Source organism: Schistocerca piceifrons, chromosome 3 (genome assembly GCF_021461385.2).
Source record: "Schistocerca piceifrons isolate TAMUIC-IGC-003096 chromosome 3, iqSchPice1.1, whole genome shotgun sequence".
Lineage (NCBI taxonomy): Eukaryota > Metazoa > Arthropoda > Insecta > Orthoptera > Acrididae > Schistocerca > Schistocerca piceifrons.
This window is the reverse complement of record NC_060140.1, coordinates 109,314,644-109,331,353: the sequence shown is the minus strand read 5'-3', so window position 1 is coordinate 109,331,353 and position 16,710 is coordinate 109,314,644. Positions and strand designations below refer to the sequence as shown.

Here is a 16,710-nt window from a genome sequence, read left to right as displayed (position 1 = left end):
TGTATTTAGGAGTAAAGGAGGGCTACTCAACAGAAAGCAGAAGCATTACCTCATCAACAGGAACAGACAAAAAGACAGAAAACTTGCTATGTTTTGGAGTAAATCTTCTCTCACAGTAGAGTACAAACAAACAAACAAACAAACAAAGACACACACACAAAACACACACACACACACACACACACACACACACACACACACACACACACACACACGCAAAAAAACACCACTAACACACACCCGTGCCCCTTCATAGTGCTGGCTGGGTGCACAGGCCTGTGTGTGTGTGTGTGTGTGTGTGTGTGTGTGTGTGTGTTCTAAAGTATTTACATCTATCTGAACTTCCCCATTATAAGAGTATACATAATCACATCTAAGTTTAAGAATCCCTAGGTTTTTCTGGAGGCTCCTGCAAAAAGTTTGGTTATTCTTACTGCATACTTCTGTAAAATAAATACTTTTTTAACTAATCTGCTATGCCTCTGAAGATTATAGTATAGGACAGTAATGAATGAAAGGAAGCAAATTATGCTTGCAGTGCTGCAGGCCTATACAACAAGAGAAGTTTCAGAGAAATTTCTGAGTGGTAAGCACGCAGGCCTGAGCTAAAAGGGCAATTTTTTTTCACCTTGACCACAACTGGATTTGTGGTGACATATACTGCTTTCTTAGCAAAAAAAGCTTCACGGACACATGGACACCACACTGAACTGTTGTTAACAGGATTTTGTCAGAAAGGTAATTAAATACTCTTTTACAAGCTAACTTCTCAAAAAAATTTGAGAGCAAAGGAATGGTTCTACAATTAGATCACATTTGTTTACCTTCACCATTATACATGAGTGGTACTACCATATACTTCAGTGTTTCAGGAAATACACCTGGACTCATTGGCTGGTTAAAAAGGTAACTAAAAGAGGGCACTGTTTCTGTTGAAATACTGTCATAGCCAGTTACCATTTTTCATTGATTAATCACTTTTGTGATCTCATTTATTGTGGATGTGGCAAAACTGGTGGCATATGCAGTCCCTGTCTAAATATATGAGGTCCAGGGTGGAATAATAAGAATATGGAAGCCATAGATTGCTCCTCACTACACAGTGAAGGTATTGAGTTGCAGGAAGACAGAAACAGAATTTCTACCACTCTATTTGCTGTGCCTGCCTGCGACTCAACAACTATTCTGTGTGGTGTGTAGCAATCTATCCTGAAACTTCCTGGCAGATTAAAACTGTGTTCCTGATCGAGATCGAGGCTTGGTCCAGCACACAGTTTTAACCTGCCAGGAAGTTTCATACCAACACACACTCCACTGCAGAGTGAAAATCTCATTCAGCGATCTATGGTTTCCATATTTTTGCTATGCCAGTCCTAGTAGGACTTAGGATTGACCTTTTGTCTCTTTTATCTTCAGATACTGGTAACTGTTAAGGCAGAATTCAATGAATTTAGTGGCAGATGACTTGAATTTAACAAGAGATACACTGCTGCTGACATTTTCCTTACAAAGTTTTTCATTTCTTTCTTAACAACACTCCAAATTATCTTTCCTTTCTTCTTGGAAGTTTGAATTTTTTGTGCATAGTAAATGGTTTTACATTTCTCATGACATGTGGAATATTTAGCAATACTGCATGCAGTACACCTGTAAGTTTTGATTGGAGCTAATCATCTGCGTTAAATAAAGTTCTACTTTCCTGTTATGAGGTGCTTTCCCAGTATCAGATGCTAGCTACATTTTCTTTCAACTCCACAGTAACTGTCGGTAACTCATGGTAAAGAAAACTGATACATCATGTCATAAGGATTAAATTTCTCATCTGAACCATACTTCATGATCAGGCCCAGAGGACTGCACAACACTGAATGCCCACCACATCATCTTATGTCATATGATGCCATTTGGGTGCACTACGAAGTTATTTTTCATTTTGATCAACTGAATACTTACCTTTTTGAAGAGTGTCTCCTTTTCTTGCTCATTTCTTGTCCTTTCTCCACCATTGACATCATTAGTTAGAGACAACGTGTATATACAACCATCTTTACGAGGCTCTGCAAATAGAATAACCAGATAGTACTCCACAGTATTTTAAACACAAAGATACCAAGAAACACTGTTTAACTATTCAGAACTAATTTAACACTGAATTCAAATGATTAACTGTAGTATATGTGTTATTTTCTAAATTTTCACTTAATCAATCGATCAAGTTGTTGAAGCTTGTACCCCATTTAAGATGTTAAGTCCTGGGTGGAATGCAAGTAACAGAATGAGTCTGGGTGGAATGCAAGTAATAGAATGAGTGAAGATAACAACTGGCACATAGCAAAGCCTTGAACAAAGAACATGCACATAAGGATGCTGGAAAATAATAGTTCAGCTGACAAATGGGTGTATTTTTTCTTAGCATACACAGAGATTCAGATAGATAAGAATTGTGGCAGTGGTGAAACAGGGTAAGTGAGAGGAGGCTACATTAATTCTTTTTTTTTTCATAATATGCTGAAGTTTTGGAGTATTATTTATCAATGAGAGACAGTTTATCGTTTGTACTGTTGCCTTTTTTGAAGTGTAGGTACACTATCAAAATTCCTCTGAGAATATATCAACAGATTTGGCTGGCAAAAAATCTGTAGCCACTGAGTGAATAATTGATAGTGAAATACAGATAGATAAAGCATTTACACAAAATTAGCTGTCAGGTCTGCACTTTATTTATCTCCGTAGATTATACATTTTGACAGTTGGCCCTCAGCAGATCAAAACACAATGGAAATTTCCATATAGTGTATCATATCAAAAACAGTAGTTACATGTAATGTGTATAAGTGAGTAATATTAGAATAATTGAAAAACTCTCAAGTCTAAAACCTCTGAGTTTTTTAAAATTAACAGCCTGTTCTAGCAAGCAGATTTTTCTCAAAGACTTCTGATTATTTATCATGATATGTTATGCAAAGGAGTTTCCATTTAAATGTTTTCACTTTATGGAAAGTAGAAGGGAAAAAAAGGAATGTTCAGTGTTTTATGCCAAGTCTTTTAAAAAAAAAAAAAAAAAAAAAAAAAAAAAAAAAAAAAAAAAAAAAAAAAAAAAAAAAAAAAAAAAGGAAGAAGAAGAAGAAGAAGAGGAGAGAGAGAGAGAGAGAGAGAGAGAGAGAGAGAGAGAAACACAGTGTGTGTGTGTGCTTATGAACATACATACATGATGACTTACAGACACACTGTCATCAGCTTGAATAATGGAAGTAGTCATAGTAAGACAGTCGTTTGGAAGGGTAGAAATGAGTATGTGGAAGCAAAATGTCAAAGGACTTCATGAAGCAAATCTGATAAGCTGAAATTTTGGTTAAAAAGTGCCAAATGACATGAGGAATAAAGATAAGTCAGGCGTTGCTAAATAACAATGGTGATAACTTGCAAAATACAGTTTTCTCATTAGCAATGAAAGCAAGAAAATTTGTGCAAAGCTTTACATGAATTTTTTTTTTAAAGTGCATTTTTCACTACAACTGTCATTTTTTTAACATTATTCCACCAACAGTACTTGATGTTTCTACAGGTTCGTTCACCACATTTGATGAAGCTGTAGATATAAAGTATGAATATATGTTCACCAGAATTAATTTTACATGCATTTATATCTTTAAAATTGTATCACACTATATTAATGGAAACCCCATTCTCCTAAATCAGTGTAACAGCAACATTTTTGTTAACAAAGGCTAAGAAATGTCATGTTTATATTTCCATTCTGGAACTAACATTACTGCTCATTGACCACAGGGATCGAAATGCAAGTTCTGGTATAGCATAGTTTCAATCTGCACGGGCATGAATATCTGAAACATAACATTTACTTACCACATGCATGACGTGGACAGCATTCACCCATCACAGGTGACAATTCCAGCAATTCATGGTGAGGTGGGCAACTTTGAGGGGCAGGACACAAACTTATGTTGCACACTATTTCTTTCTTTGGACAACAGCCGGTATTATTCCAAATAATCTCAAAGCCAGGCGCCAGTGGAACCTTTGGGCGTGTTTGACGCGTGGGTTGTGCAGCCGGAACGTATGGACCTGGTACTACCTCTAAGTCTACATCAAAAACTTCTTTAAGCTCATCTGTCTCCTCTTCCTCAGGATTTTGTGGTTCACATGGACGGCACACTGAAAAACAGACTTAACTCTTAGAAGAGCTGAAAACATAACAATGAGCATAGTACACACATAAGTTTAATGTCAACATCACAGGGGAGACATGATTTGTATGGAAAAAACAACAGCAACAAAAATTAAATATAACTGATCAATGTATTTCTGCTACAGTAAACAAATTTTGTGTAGAAGAACTTGATTTGCAGTTGCATTTTAGTCGCCCTTGCTTTTATTTGATAATCAAATTTAAAAAATACAACCTTTTGTGTAAACAACTGTCTCTTTTAGTCCAATGAATCAAAACTGTCACCATAGACCTCATATATTACTGTCAGTTTACTTTAATCTGACTTTCATATGAGCACTTTTGTGATATTTCTTCTTTGCATCAATGATTACTAGATTTACAAATTTCTGATACATAAATGCTGCCAGTTTCTGTGTAATAGATGCTGTTTATTGTTGGGTACTTTGTGCAATACTATATTAATTCATACTTCTCTGACGTATTTCCATTGTTTGTAAATTATGATCCTTTTGTAAATTTATGGATTAGAGACAAAAAGCAGATCAGGGTACATATGTGACCTATTTTTAAGCCATATAACTCCCTCTCACACTCCTTGTTTTCACAGATAAGATTTGCCTCCTTTTTTTCTGAATCTTGTAGTGCCTATCTCTAGATCTTGTCAGCACCATATGCTAGGAAATATTAAATCCACTAGTTAAGAGCAGTATTTGCACTATGACAGTTGGTATCATTTGAAAGCGAAATGTTCCAACGACAACAGCCTTGAAATTTATCAGATGGAACACTGGTTCACTATACAAATACATGGCTGGTCTCACCAATGCAGTGTCCCCACCAAGCCAATACAAAGGCACATTTCCAACATCATAAGCCTTAACTGGCTGATTCTTCTAAAATATGACAAAAGAATGTACCTGTCTCACAATGGTACCCTCCTCTAAAATGGACCAGCTAACTCCTCCACTAAGGAACTGACTCTTTTTTAAATCATGTCTCACAATGAGACCTGCCTATTCATATTTTCTGACACATTCCAAAGTAACTTATAGTTACCTTTCAAGTCTTCTCAGTGTTGTAGTAAGAACCTGATACCTTCTCAAAAAAATCTTCTTGCAATTTTATTTACACCATTTTAATTGCTTTCACTACTGTATCTTTCTGTTCATTCACTTACTAGACATATCTCCCAAAAGAATCACTCCATGAAAGGAATAGCTGTCATAGAAACCACTCATATATATCAAGTAAAATGTAACTGCAGTTCAGGCTTTCATGGTGGAACTATGAGGATCAACAAATGACGTATCTAGAATCTACTACATTCTGGAACACCACAGCAAGTCTGCTTTCCCCACGTGAGTTATTTGCACTACATCATCCTCTAGTAGCTTGTCAGAACTTTATTCTTTCTACAGCATGTGTTTGGTTCCTGTCGATCACACAGCCTCAATTTATATTGTTCATTTGTGTTGGTGACAATTTGCTCTCATGTCTTCCCCTTCTATACCAGTTTTATGCCACCATTTTTCCATTTATTTACATCTTCTTTTATTTTGCCTGAAGTTTGTACTTTTTTGTTCTTTTCCTTGCTTTCATTTCTCCTACGGTATTTGATTTTCCTACTCTCTCCCTCCCCCCTTTTACCCTTTGTTACCACCATGTTTGTCTCATCTACACTACTAATGCAACTCTGTCATTCCCTTGGATCTGTTTTGTCTAAGCACTAAAATTAAAAACCAAATCTCCAACAAGTAAGGGTAATTGATAAGACTGCACTGACAATACAAGTTGAAACAGATGTTGCACATCACATGGACAATTTAAAATACTCAGTTTTTTCAAACCTCACATTCACACATACAAAGTATGTAAAAAATTGAAGATTCAGATTAACTGGACAGATTACTACAGTGTGTGCTGTCTTCTAAGAGAATTCTGCAAAATGTATGAAACAGTCTTCTACAAACGGTTCATGATTTCCAAAGTAAATAAAACTCTACATGTAAATGCAAAGGCTTTTTGTGTTTATGGTGTTGTAGCTGAATAAATTTTGTTTGTGGACTTCAAGGTGGTGTAGCTAGAATACTCAAAAGTTTTTTCATGCACTTGTACTTACCACAAGAATAAGTCTTGCATCCATTTTCATCTGTTATGAAGCTTAATTCCTGATCTTCAGCACAAACTGGTTTTTTAGTTTCATTTATGCAAGGTATATTTTCTGTAAAAGAAGATAATTACATAATTAAAACTAATACATATATTTATTTATAGGTGAGAGATCAGCTTGAATTGAACAGAAAAATGGCTTGGGGCAGGGAAGTGCACTTTCACCATTACTCTCCATTGTAGTGATGGATGATATAATGAGTACAGTAGCACAAGTAATTGGTGAAAGCAAGATGAAAGCTATGGTGTTTGCAGATGATCTGATGATTTGGGGGAATAAGGAGGAGGAAGTACACGAGTAGTTGGCCGTATGGGAACGAACAGTACAAGAATATGGGATGAAATTTAGTATAAGTAAGAGTGAGATGATTATCACAACAAGAAAGAAAGGAATAACAATTGGTGAGGAATGATTGAGAAGAGTGGAGAGTTTCAAGTACCTACACAACCTGATACAGGAAGATGGAAAAAACGACAGAGAAATAAACGAGCGGGGGAGAAAAGCAGAAGCATTTTGGAAGAGTGTCAGAAGCCTGATAGGGAGCAAGGATGTACCCCAAATCAGTAAAAAGGTCTATGTCCCAATCATGACATATGCATCAGAAACCTGGGTTATGAAAAGCAGAGAGAAAAGCAAGGTATGAGCTAGTGAGATGAAATTCTTGAGAAACAGCATTGCAGTGACAAAGATAGACATGTTAAGAAATGAGAGGATCAGAGAGTCAATGAAGGTGGAACCATTACAGGAGGAGATAGAGAAATCTAGGCTGAGATGGTATGGACACGTTAAGAGAATGGAGGAGAAGAGGATACCCAGGAGGATACACGAGATGAAACTGGAAGGAAAGAGACCAAGAGGAAATGGCGAGACAGATGGCTGAAAGGAATAGAGGAATGCATCCAGAAGAAAGGAGAAGACTGGACCAAGGTGAAGATGGAGAGATGGTGGCAAGACAGAAGAGGATGGAGAGGCCTATGTTCCATACAGACCCGGCCAGAAGCTGGAAACTGTCCAAGGTGAGGATGATGACATATATTTACACATTTATTTCAATAAATAAGTATAAAATCTTGAATTAAATCTCAAGCACTGGTTCATTCATGAAATGTTTCTGAAATAGAGGAGGCAGCAGTAATAGAGAAAGAATAAAATAAGTTGGGAATTTTTCCAGTAACATATAACAGTGAGTGTGAGCACGCGTGCGCACCCGCGTCGACTGCTGTGAGCACTTTTTTTTTTTTCAATACATAAGCACAAAAGCTTAAAGTAAACCTCAAAAAGTTATAATTTCAAAAAAATATTCAAATATCAAATGTTTCTGAAAGAGAAGAGACAGCAGGAATAAATATGACGTAAACTCAGGCTTAGACACTGTGGAGAGAGAAAAAGAGAGAGAGGGAGAGAATAAGAAGAAAATATCATCTAATTCACATGCTGCAATTAAAAGCTGCCAGGAAACTGACATATGCAGAATAAACGAAATGTGTGTAAACAAATAATGTGTAAGATGAGTGTGAACACATGTTTTACAGAATTAAATACATCATCAATTGCAGAGGAAGGAGAGTTTAATATTCTGCTACCTTTGATCGGTCAAAGTTGATATTTTGCAATGAGATTCATTTCTGTTTCTGAAAAAATGTTATTCATATTTTTAACTGTAGATGAGCATTCAGTGCTGACACTTGTTGTTCAGAATATTGCTACTGGGGCCATAGACAGATGCCAGTGGCATTCAATATTAATTTAATGAATGATGGTAAGTACAACATACACATGTGACACTTCTCTTCCTCTCTTATCATATCCGTAAATTTTGAGTAGAAATACATTTACTTTAGCATGAGAACACACACTGTCATGCAGTAAGTCCAGCACGAATGTGCTGTTGAGCCTTCAGCTGTCAACACTGTTAAGTATATGCACAGTACCATGAGACTTCATCAGTAGTCCATGGCACAAGCCACAATATGTAGTACCCACGTTAAATAAAGTGTATGGTAAGTACAGGCAACAGTATGTCTACATCTACACACTTACTCCACAACCCATTGTACTGTGCATGACAGAGTGTACCACTTTCGACTACTAGTTATTTCTCTTCCTGTTTCACTTGCATCTTTTCTTATGTATATTTATCTTGAATTTCAATGCAACTAATGTCAGAGAATTGAGGCTTTCACACTGTAACATCTGCTTGGATGCCCTGAACAGTGTACATGTCTTGAAACTTTTGTTGCAAAAAAGAGCCATGCCCCATAATATATTTATTTGCTTAACCTGATCTGATTTAGGCCAATAGCCATTCTCTTATATTGGACTAATGTTTCACAAATACAGTACCTTTTTTACATCATAGTTACCTCAGAAATAACAACTTTAATATGACACTGTGAGTAAGTAATACTGACTATGAACTAATAAAGTTAATACTGGTAGTACTTGTACAGGCCATCCCGAAGTAATGATGAATTTGAATTTTGCGCCATTTTGTCATATGACAGTTGGCAGGCATGGTTTTTTCATGTTTGTTATTTGTGATCCTTCCCATTAGCAGCCTAGTAGCTTTGTGTGGTGAGCATATTTGTTTAATGGTTATTTTCGTCATGCAGCAGATGGCAACTGAGCAATGTATCCAAGTGATAAAAAGTTATTACAAGAACAGTGAAAGTCCCGTGGCAACCATTTGTGAATTGCATGTGACACTCGGATGTAATGCTGCTTCAACTGAATCGTCAGTTCAGAAGTTGATCCGGAAGTCTGAGACCACAGGTTCCATTTCAAATGTTAAGAAAACAGGTTGACTGCATTCTGTTTGAACACAAGAAAACATTGCTGTCGTGCATAACAATTTGACTGTAAGCCCCATCAGTTCACTGACGAGCTCAACAACTGAATTTGTCACCAAGTTCACCACATTAAATCCTTTCAAAAGATCTGAATATGCAAGTGTACAAGATTTAGTTCACACAAGAATTGAAGCCTGCAAACCATGGAAAGAGACATCATTTGCTCAATGGGTCTTGGCTCAAAGAGTGGAGAACAAGAACTTCACAAAAAGAATAATTTTCTCAGATGAGGTGCTCTTCCACATCAGTGGGGACATCAATAAGCAGAACTGCAGAATTTGGGGCAACAAAAATCCATGAGTGATCAGCCCATACTTTTGAGCTGTCATCACTGTCAACGGTAACCATTATCAAAACATGCTTTCTGATTGGTTTTTCCTTTTTATTGATGAAAATGACAATTTTTGGTTTCAACAAGATGGTGCGACATGTCACACATCCCATGAAACAATTGCTCTGCTGAATGAAAAGTTTCCTCAAAAAATTCTCTCTTTGTGTGACTACCAGAAATGGCCTGCCAGATCATGTGATCCTACAGCTTGTGATTTCTTTGTGGGGATTTGTGAAATCAAAGAGTACATGAACAAACCACAAACAATACACCAATTGAAGGATGAAATGGAAAGGGTTATTAATGGTATCCCACCAGATGTTTGTGAACATGTCATTGAGAATTTCAATGAACGCATTGCTAGTTGCTGCACAGCCGTGGGTGATCATATGGAGGGTATCATTTTTAATAAATAAATGGGAGAAGTTATTTAGTGTCTTTGTAAAAAAAATTTCAATAAATTTTGTATGTTCTGTAGCACTTTAATATTCATACATACTTCCTGGACACCCTCTACTACTTCTGCTTCTGCCACTAATAGTAATAGTAACAACAATAACTCACCACAATCATATAATTGGCAGCACTCATCTCCACCAGGCACCTGGATGGACTTCGTTCCTACTGGGCATATTTTCTTCTCACCAATGCACTCCCTCTGTTTGCATTCCTTGGTGAAGCCTTTTGTCAAGCAACAAAATATAATAATAATGCATAATTTTCTGCCATAAATTCATGAAACTAAGAGACTAACACAAACATGATTAAATATTAATCACATTTCATTAAGTCACCAGTGATAATATGCTAAACACAGATTAATATATATATAAAGTTGAATAGTATGGAGATGCACTGACGATAAATTTGTCACTTCCAGAAAGTTTTTTTAAAAGTAAGAAACATGAAACAGGTATTTTAAACAAACAGAGAAGTAAATTGTAACATGATCAAAATCATATTTCAAAAAAAGATAGTTAACACATTCAGTGCTATATTCTATTATGTAAAGAGGTCAAACAGAAAATGGTTAAATGTTGATATTTCTAATGCCCAAAGAGTATGGAAAGTACAAAATTGGCTGAGAAAAATTGTATACGATAGAAATCGTGTGCAGGTTTGATGAGTAAATTTATCGCTTGTAAGCACACCACATCCCTACTGGGGCCAAACTATTCTGTATACTGACTCATTTGTTGGGGCTGTGGTGCTGACACTGTAGATTTTTCACTGTACTTTTTTCTTTTTGATAGGGCAGCAGAGTCACATGAAGCAGCAATAAATACAAAAGGTAAGAATAATTATATATAAAAACAAAGATGAGGTGACTTACCGAACAAAAGCGCTGGCAGGTCGATAGACACACAAACAAACACAAATATTGATATAAAGGTAAGAATAATGTGGACAATGAGTACTGCAGGGAGAACATGATTAAATGAAAGGTAATTAATTAATAATATGGGTGAAGAGATCAAGAAAGGAAGTTATTAAAGCAGAAGTATTTCAAGTAACCAAATCGCCAACCATATAGTTAAAACATCTAGATGATCCTGTGACAAACAACATTTTTCCAAAATAAAACAACAACTTGCCTGTCTAAATGGTCAATGTCCAAATGAATCCAATTTCTCTTCACCATTTACATGGACTGAATTAGGTGAGGCCTTCTGATAAACATAGGTAATGGGGGAGAAAAAATGACTGTTCCGCTTCCTTGGATCACTGTCCAAAAAGTTAAGAGAACAAAAACAGTGCCGTTTTCAAACCAGGTAAAACAGCTGATGACCCTCAAAGTTTCAGACCAGTTTCCCTTTTGAGCTGCACTTATAAAACCTTGGAGATGCTCATTTATAATAGAATTAGTGCATCTGTTCTGGAACATATCCCAACTCAGCAAGCACGTTTCAGGCCTCAGAGAAGTTTATGCGACCAGGTACTGGCTCTAACAACTTTCAAGGAGGCTGGTTCCTAAGAAAAAATGAAGACATGTGTCGCATTCATAGACCTGACCATGGTATATGATGCAGTCTCGAGAGATGGGATGATGTACAAATTACTAAAAAGAATCCAATGCCAAAAAACTGTAACTCTCATCAACACCATGATAAATAATCGATATTTCTCATTTACTTGGGAGAACATGTGAGGAAGGAGAGGAAATTAAGTAATGGTCTACCACAGGGCTCCCCCTATTATTCAAGCCATATGTTTCCAATCTCCCCAATAACTGGTCAACAAAATTCTGCTACGCAGGCGATATCGCTCTTGCTTGTAGAACCAAACATCTTGTACAAGTGGAGACAGTTCTCACATAATATCTAGCCATTATGAGCTCCTCCTTCAGAAAGTGGTGACCTAAACCCAGTACAAGTAAAACTGAAGTATGTACATTCCATCTTAACAACAAACAAGCTAACATGGAGCTCAGAAACACTCTTTGCCATAACAAGTACCCTAAGTCACACTTGACTGCACCCTTTCATATAAAAACCTTTTGAAAATACCACTGCCAAGATAAAAATTCGTAACAATATTATTTGAAAATTGTGTGAAAGGACATGGGGAGCTTCAGCAGATACACTGTGCAGATCATCCATTGTGCCAGTATTCCCAGCAGCCAAATATTGTGTCCCGCTGTGGCTAAACAGGTGTCATACCAACCTGATTCGTGTCCAGTTGAACCACAATATGTGATTAATAACTGGGACAATCCAACCAACATCCACTTATTGACTTGCTCTGCTGAGCATTGTCTATCCACCCACAATCTGTAGGAGCAAGGCCTTGCTTAGGGAATACTGAAAGCTACAAGAGAACCTGGAATTACCCATACAGGAAGACATACCAGGTCTATGATGAAACAGACTCCATTCAAGAAACCCACCATTACAGCAAGCAGAACAGCTAGATGGTAGTAATATCGAGGTAAGAGACCTATGGGTTCATAACTGTCAACTTACTGAAAATCCTGAAGAGCATGAGTGGTTTCAAAAGTATAGCTGTGATACTGCTGGCACAGAACTCAACAAGATGCTATGGGTCAAACTGAACAGACCTCGCACTGGGGATGGTTGATGTGCTGACTCATTTTACAAATGGGACGCTACAAGTCCTTGGTTTGTGACTGTGTGGCTCCGAAGCAGACAATGAAGCACATTAGAGATGAATACCTCTTGTGTTCCTATCTGGGGAGTTGGAGCGACCTAATGAAAGCTAACAGTACAACTCATATATATATTAGGAATTTAGATATTGACATTTAGTTTTCTATGTAATTCTGTCTTCCTGTATTCTTGTTATATACATACACTAATGTTTTACACCTGTAGTTTTATCCACTGCATGTCAACCATATGAATAAATAAATAATAAACATAAATTGGTATTCAGAGAAGAACTGAAAGGTATTGATGTAGCTCTAGACAACTTCTTGTGCATTTTTAGGAGTGTTTTGCATGAGATCATGACTAAATAATTAGGGTGTCAAAGATCTGCACTTGTAAGGGGAGTAATACAAAGGTGTAGTTTTAAGAGATTTGTAACAAACTTGCTTTAACTACTCTCAATATTTTATTAACAATTTTATGAGAAGGATAGTTGCTACTCACCATATAGCAGAGATGCTGAGCTGCCTATCCTTCTCATAATACTGTTACATTCCATCCTGGATTTCCCAATATTTTATTCATAGCCTAATGGATGTCAATTTCTAGCAATGAAAAATTTTTGGTAGAATAACAGCAACATGAAAAGGGTATGTTTACTACAACATGAAAGGGTAAATTTACTACTCACCACACTGAGTGGCAGGCAGGTACATTGAAAAGAGACTGCTAGATGTTATTAGCTAAGTCCTTCCCCTGGTGTACACTAAATAAAACATACACACCTTCACAAATGTGCGTCTCAAACACACTCACACCTGGCTGCAAATGCTTCTGACTGTGAGCTGAGCAAAGATTGCAGTTGGGTCTTAGTACCTGGGGAAGACAGTGCCTGTGTGTGTATAAGTTATGCATGTGGGGTGAATGTGTTTGTGTTCTGTCTATGTCTCGAGCAGGACTTAAGTAAAAAACCTGATAATTTCCAGCAGTCGGTTTTCAATGTGCCTCACCATCTCTTCTGTGTGGTGAGTAGCAATCATCCTTTTCACTTTGTTGGAGGTTAATTTCTGACAGATCTTGCATATTACAGAGCAGATGTTACAGAGGCAGACATCATTTGCTGTTCAACGTTTCCAGAGTACAGAGGATTCAAGTTCCGACACCACAACTTACTCCTACACCCATTCTTGCCAGTTGAGCTACAGATATCTCTCACCTACAACAGCTGTATAGCCACTGGTCTAAACAATTTATACACTTGTGTTCAGGAAAAAACAGAATGCCTTGAATGATTAGAGGTAGGACATTCATATTCACAGGACATGCACATTACTATGTCCGTCAAAAATGATTATCATTTGAATTATGTCAGCTTGCAGGCTCAAGGTACACATTGATATCATGGTGCATCAAAATGTACCTTTGGCTCTCATTGTCACTATAAACCAAAGGTAATGGATCAGTGTGACTTGGACATACATGCAGGATGCCTTGGAGACAAATGGATGAACCGTACCATTAAATCAGTGAGTTTGAACAAGGTCACCTTGTTGGCATGAGAAAATGTGATGCATTCATCCAGGAAATTGCTGCTCATGTAGGATCACGTTTCAGCAGTGAAAGTGGTGTGTGCTGAATGGTTTATGGAAGGCTGTAGAACATGATGAGATGGTTCAGGTCGCACCATCCAGACTGTCCTCTGAGAAGATCAACACACCATCCGAATGGCATTGCAGGACAAATCTGCATCCTGCTCAGCTCTGGTGCAATGGTGGAACAGTGTAACACAACGTACACTATCAGAGGTGACAGTACATCACCATTTATTATGACATGGGTTACACGTGTCATCCACTTTTCTGCCAATCTTTGACTGAATAGAAGCATGATAGACAGCAATGGTGCATGGAACATCACTGTGGACATGAATGGAACCAGATACTTTTTTCGAACAAGCCCAGGTTACATTTGTTTGAAAATGAGGGCTGCATTTTGGTTCACCACAGGCAGGTGGAGCAGCATCAGTGACTGCATTCGCACAAGACAGACAGCACAAACTCAAGATCTTATCATGTGGGGTGCTATTGGGTTCAACCAAAAAATCACAGCTGGTGCATGTCCAGTGCACTGTGATCAGTGTGACCTATGTGAGTGATATCCTACAAGCCGTAGCCATACCCTTTCTGCACAACACCCAGATGCAATTTTTAAGCAAGACAATGCACAACCACATGTTGCTACACGAACATGTGCCTTCTTGGCATCAGAGGATGTCAGCCTTTTACCCTGGCCCTCCTGATCATCAGAGCTGTCGCCAGTCGGAAATGTGTGCAATATGGTGAAACAAGGGGTGCAGTGCTGTGACCCAGTGCCAACCACCACAAATGAACTTTGAAACCATGTGAATGCAGCACAGATGGCTGTATCGCAGGATGACATTTGCTCCTTATACGTGTCGATGTCACCTTGTATGGAACAAGTACTCAGAGCCCATGGTGGACCCTGCAGCTACTATGCAACAGTACACACGCAGAATAGAGGTCACTGAAATGCTAATAATTTCTACAGAACATACTAATGCACATGTCCTGTGAATACAAATGTTCTATATCTAGTCGATCAAGGTGTTCTGTTTTTTTGTGAACATGAGTGTACTTTGACATGCTTTACAAAAGTGATCCACAAAATTAGAAATGTTCTACAGCACTATAGAACATCTACAATTTTGTGCTTTTAGTTTATAATTATGAAGTTGCTCTGCCAAGAAACAATGGAAGATTCATACTTTCATTTTGGCCTTATGAAGGACAATATTATCTACTCTGCATTTATGACAGAATATGAACATTATAATATCCAGCTTCTGAAAATAAGCTTGATAATATCACTCAAACTGAAAATAAATGTAATTAGTGTTACTGTATGACTAATAAAGCTAGTACAATGCTCTTGCAAAGCGTTTCAGTAGATGATCACATCATTGTGGGAGATATGAATATCATGATATTTTCTGTAGCAATCAGATGGGTTTTCAGAAAGAAAAACACACTGGAAATGTTTTCTTTCATATGGTGAGCTGCAGACAACTCAACGTCAACAGAAATGAATACCTTCCTGGACTTAAGTAGAAAGTATAAAGCACCCTTCACAATGAAGAAAACACAAGTGAAGTCACAAACATTGTGCAGCAGATTTGTATTTGGCATAGGAAAGGAAGAATTTAGATGGTTCCATTTGTATGTAAATGTGAAATGCAGAGGTAGTGTGCTAACACTGAACTGCAGTGCCTGTTTTCCTTAGCGTTTATCCATTACTTTGCACGAATGCCATTTGACACTTTTTGCTGGTTGCTCATTACAACTGAGGAAGACATTTAAAAGCAGAATCCTATTTACCAAAGGCCAACATAAACTGAAGAATTTACACTCTGGTTATTAGCAATCAGAAACATTTACATTAATGATTGTTGCACATTTTTGTAGTTGCTTATATCAGATAGTTGCTGATGTCTGCAGTGACACATGCAAAGCACTCCAAAGGACTTTAGTACAGTACACATAAGAAAGATACATCAGTAAAATATGATTAATGAAATGTGAAATATAAATACGACCTGTCACTAGATAAAATCTGCTACATAATTTGTTAGAAGGAAGATAGCATGAAATGGGTAAACTATATTTATTTCGCATCAAAAGTTTGTAACATAACAGTGATTCATCAGCCATGTAATTACAGACACCATGAATGTAGACAAAAACATCTTTCTCATATTTTTAGTCAGCATAACACATACACATTCACACTTGTCTATTTTCAAGGAAATTTATTGTGCTTTTCCTTTTTAATAAAAAGAATTACAAAGTTTGTGCTTGTTCACTCCGTTCTCAATGAATTTATCATCTTGCCCACACCCCCAGTTGGACCTTTGAGTGCTTTGGCAGTTTTCTACCAATCACATTTCTTTTCCTTTGGTGTTCGTGCTATGAATTTCTTGGATGGCAGAAGCATGTACGAGATCTATATTTTCCTATCAGTAACATTACACTCTCTTTGGCCCA

The 16,710-nt window shown here is 37.3% G+C and overlaps 1 protein-coding gene across 1 annotated transcript in view; it reads right to left on the bottom strand.

The window, feature by feature from the left end:
* The window catches only part of LOC124789901 (hemocytin-like), a 543,737-nt gene that overhangs the window by 55,872 nt on the left and 471,155 nt on the right, over positions 1 to 16,710 (bottom strand). Inside the window, exons 66-69 of the mRNA XM_047257418.1 lie at positions 10,107 to 10,223; positions 6,312 to 6,413; positions 3,868 to 4,176; positions 1,954 to 2,057 (exon numbers count right to left, since the gene is read on the bottom strand). Of these exons, the coding sequence (XP_047113374.1) occupies positions 1,954 to 2,057; positions 3,868 to 4,176; positions 6,312 to 6,413; positions 10,107 to 10,223 (632 nt within the window). The remainder of the gene's footprint in view (positions 1 to 1,953; positions 2,058 to 3,867; positions 4,177 to 6,311; positions 6,414 to 10,106; positions 10,224 to 16,710) is intronic.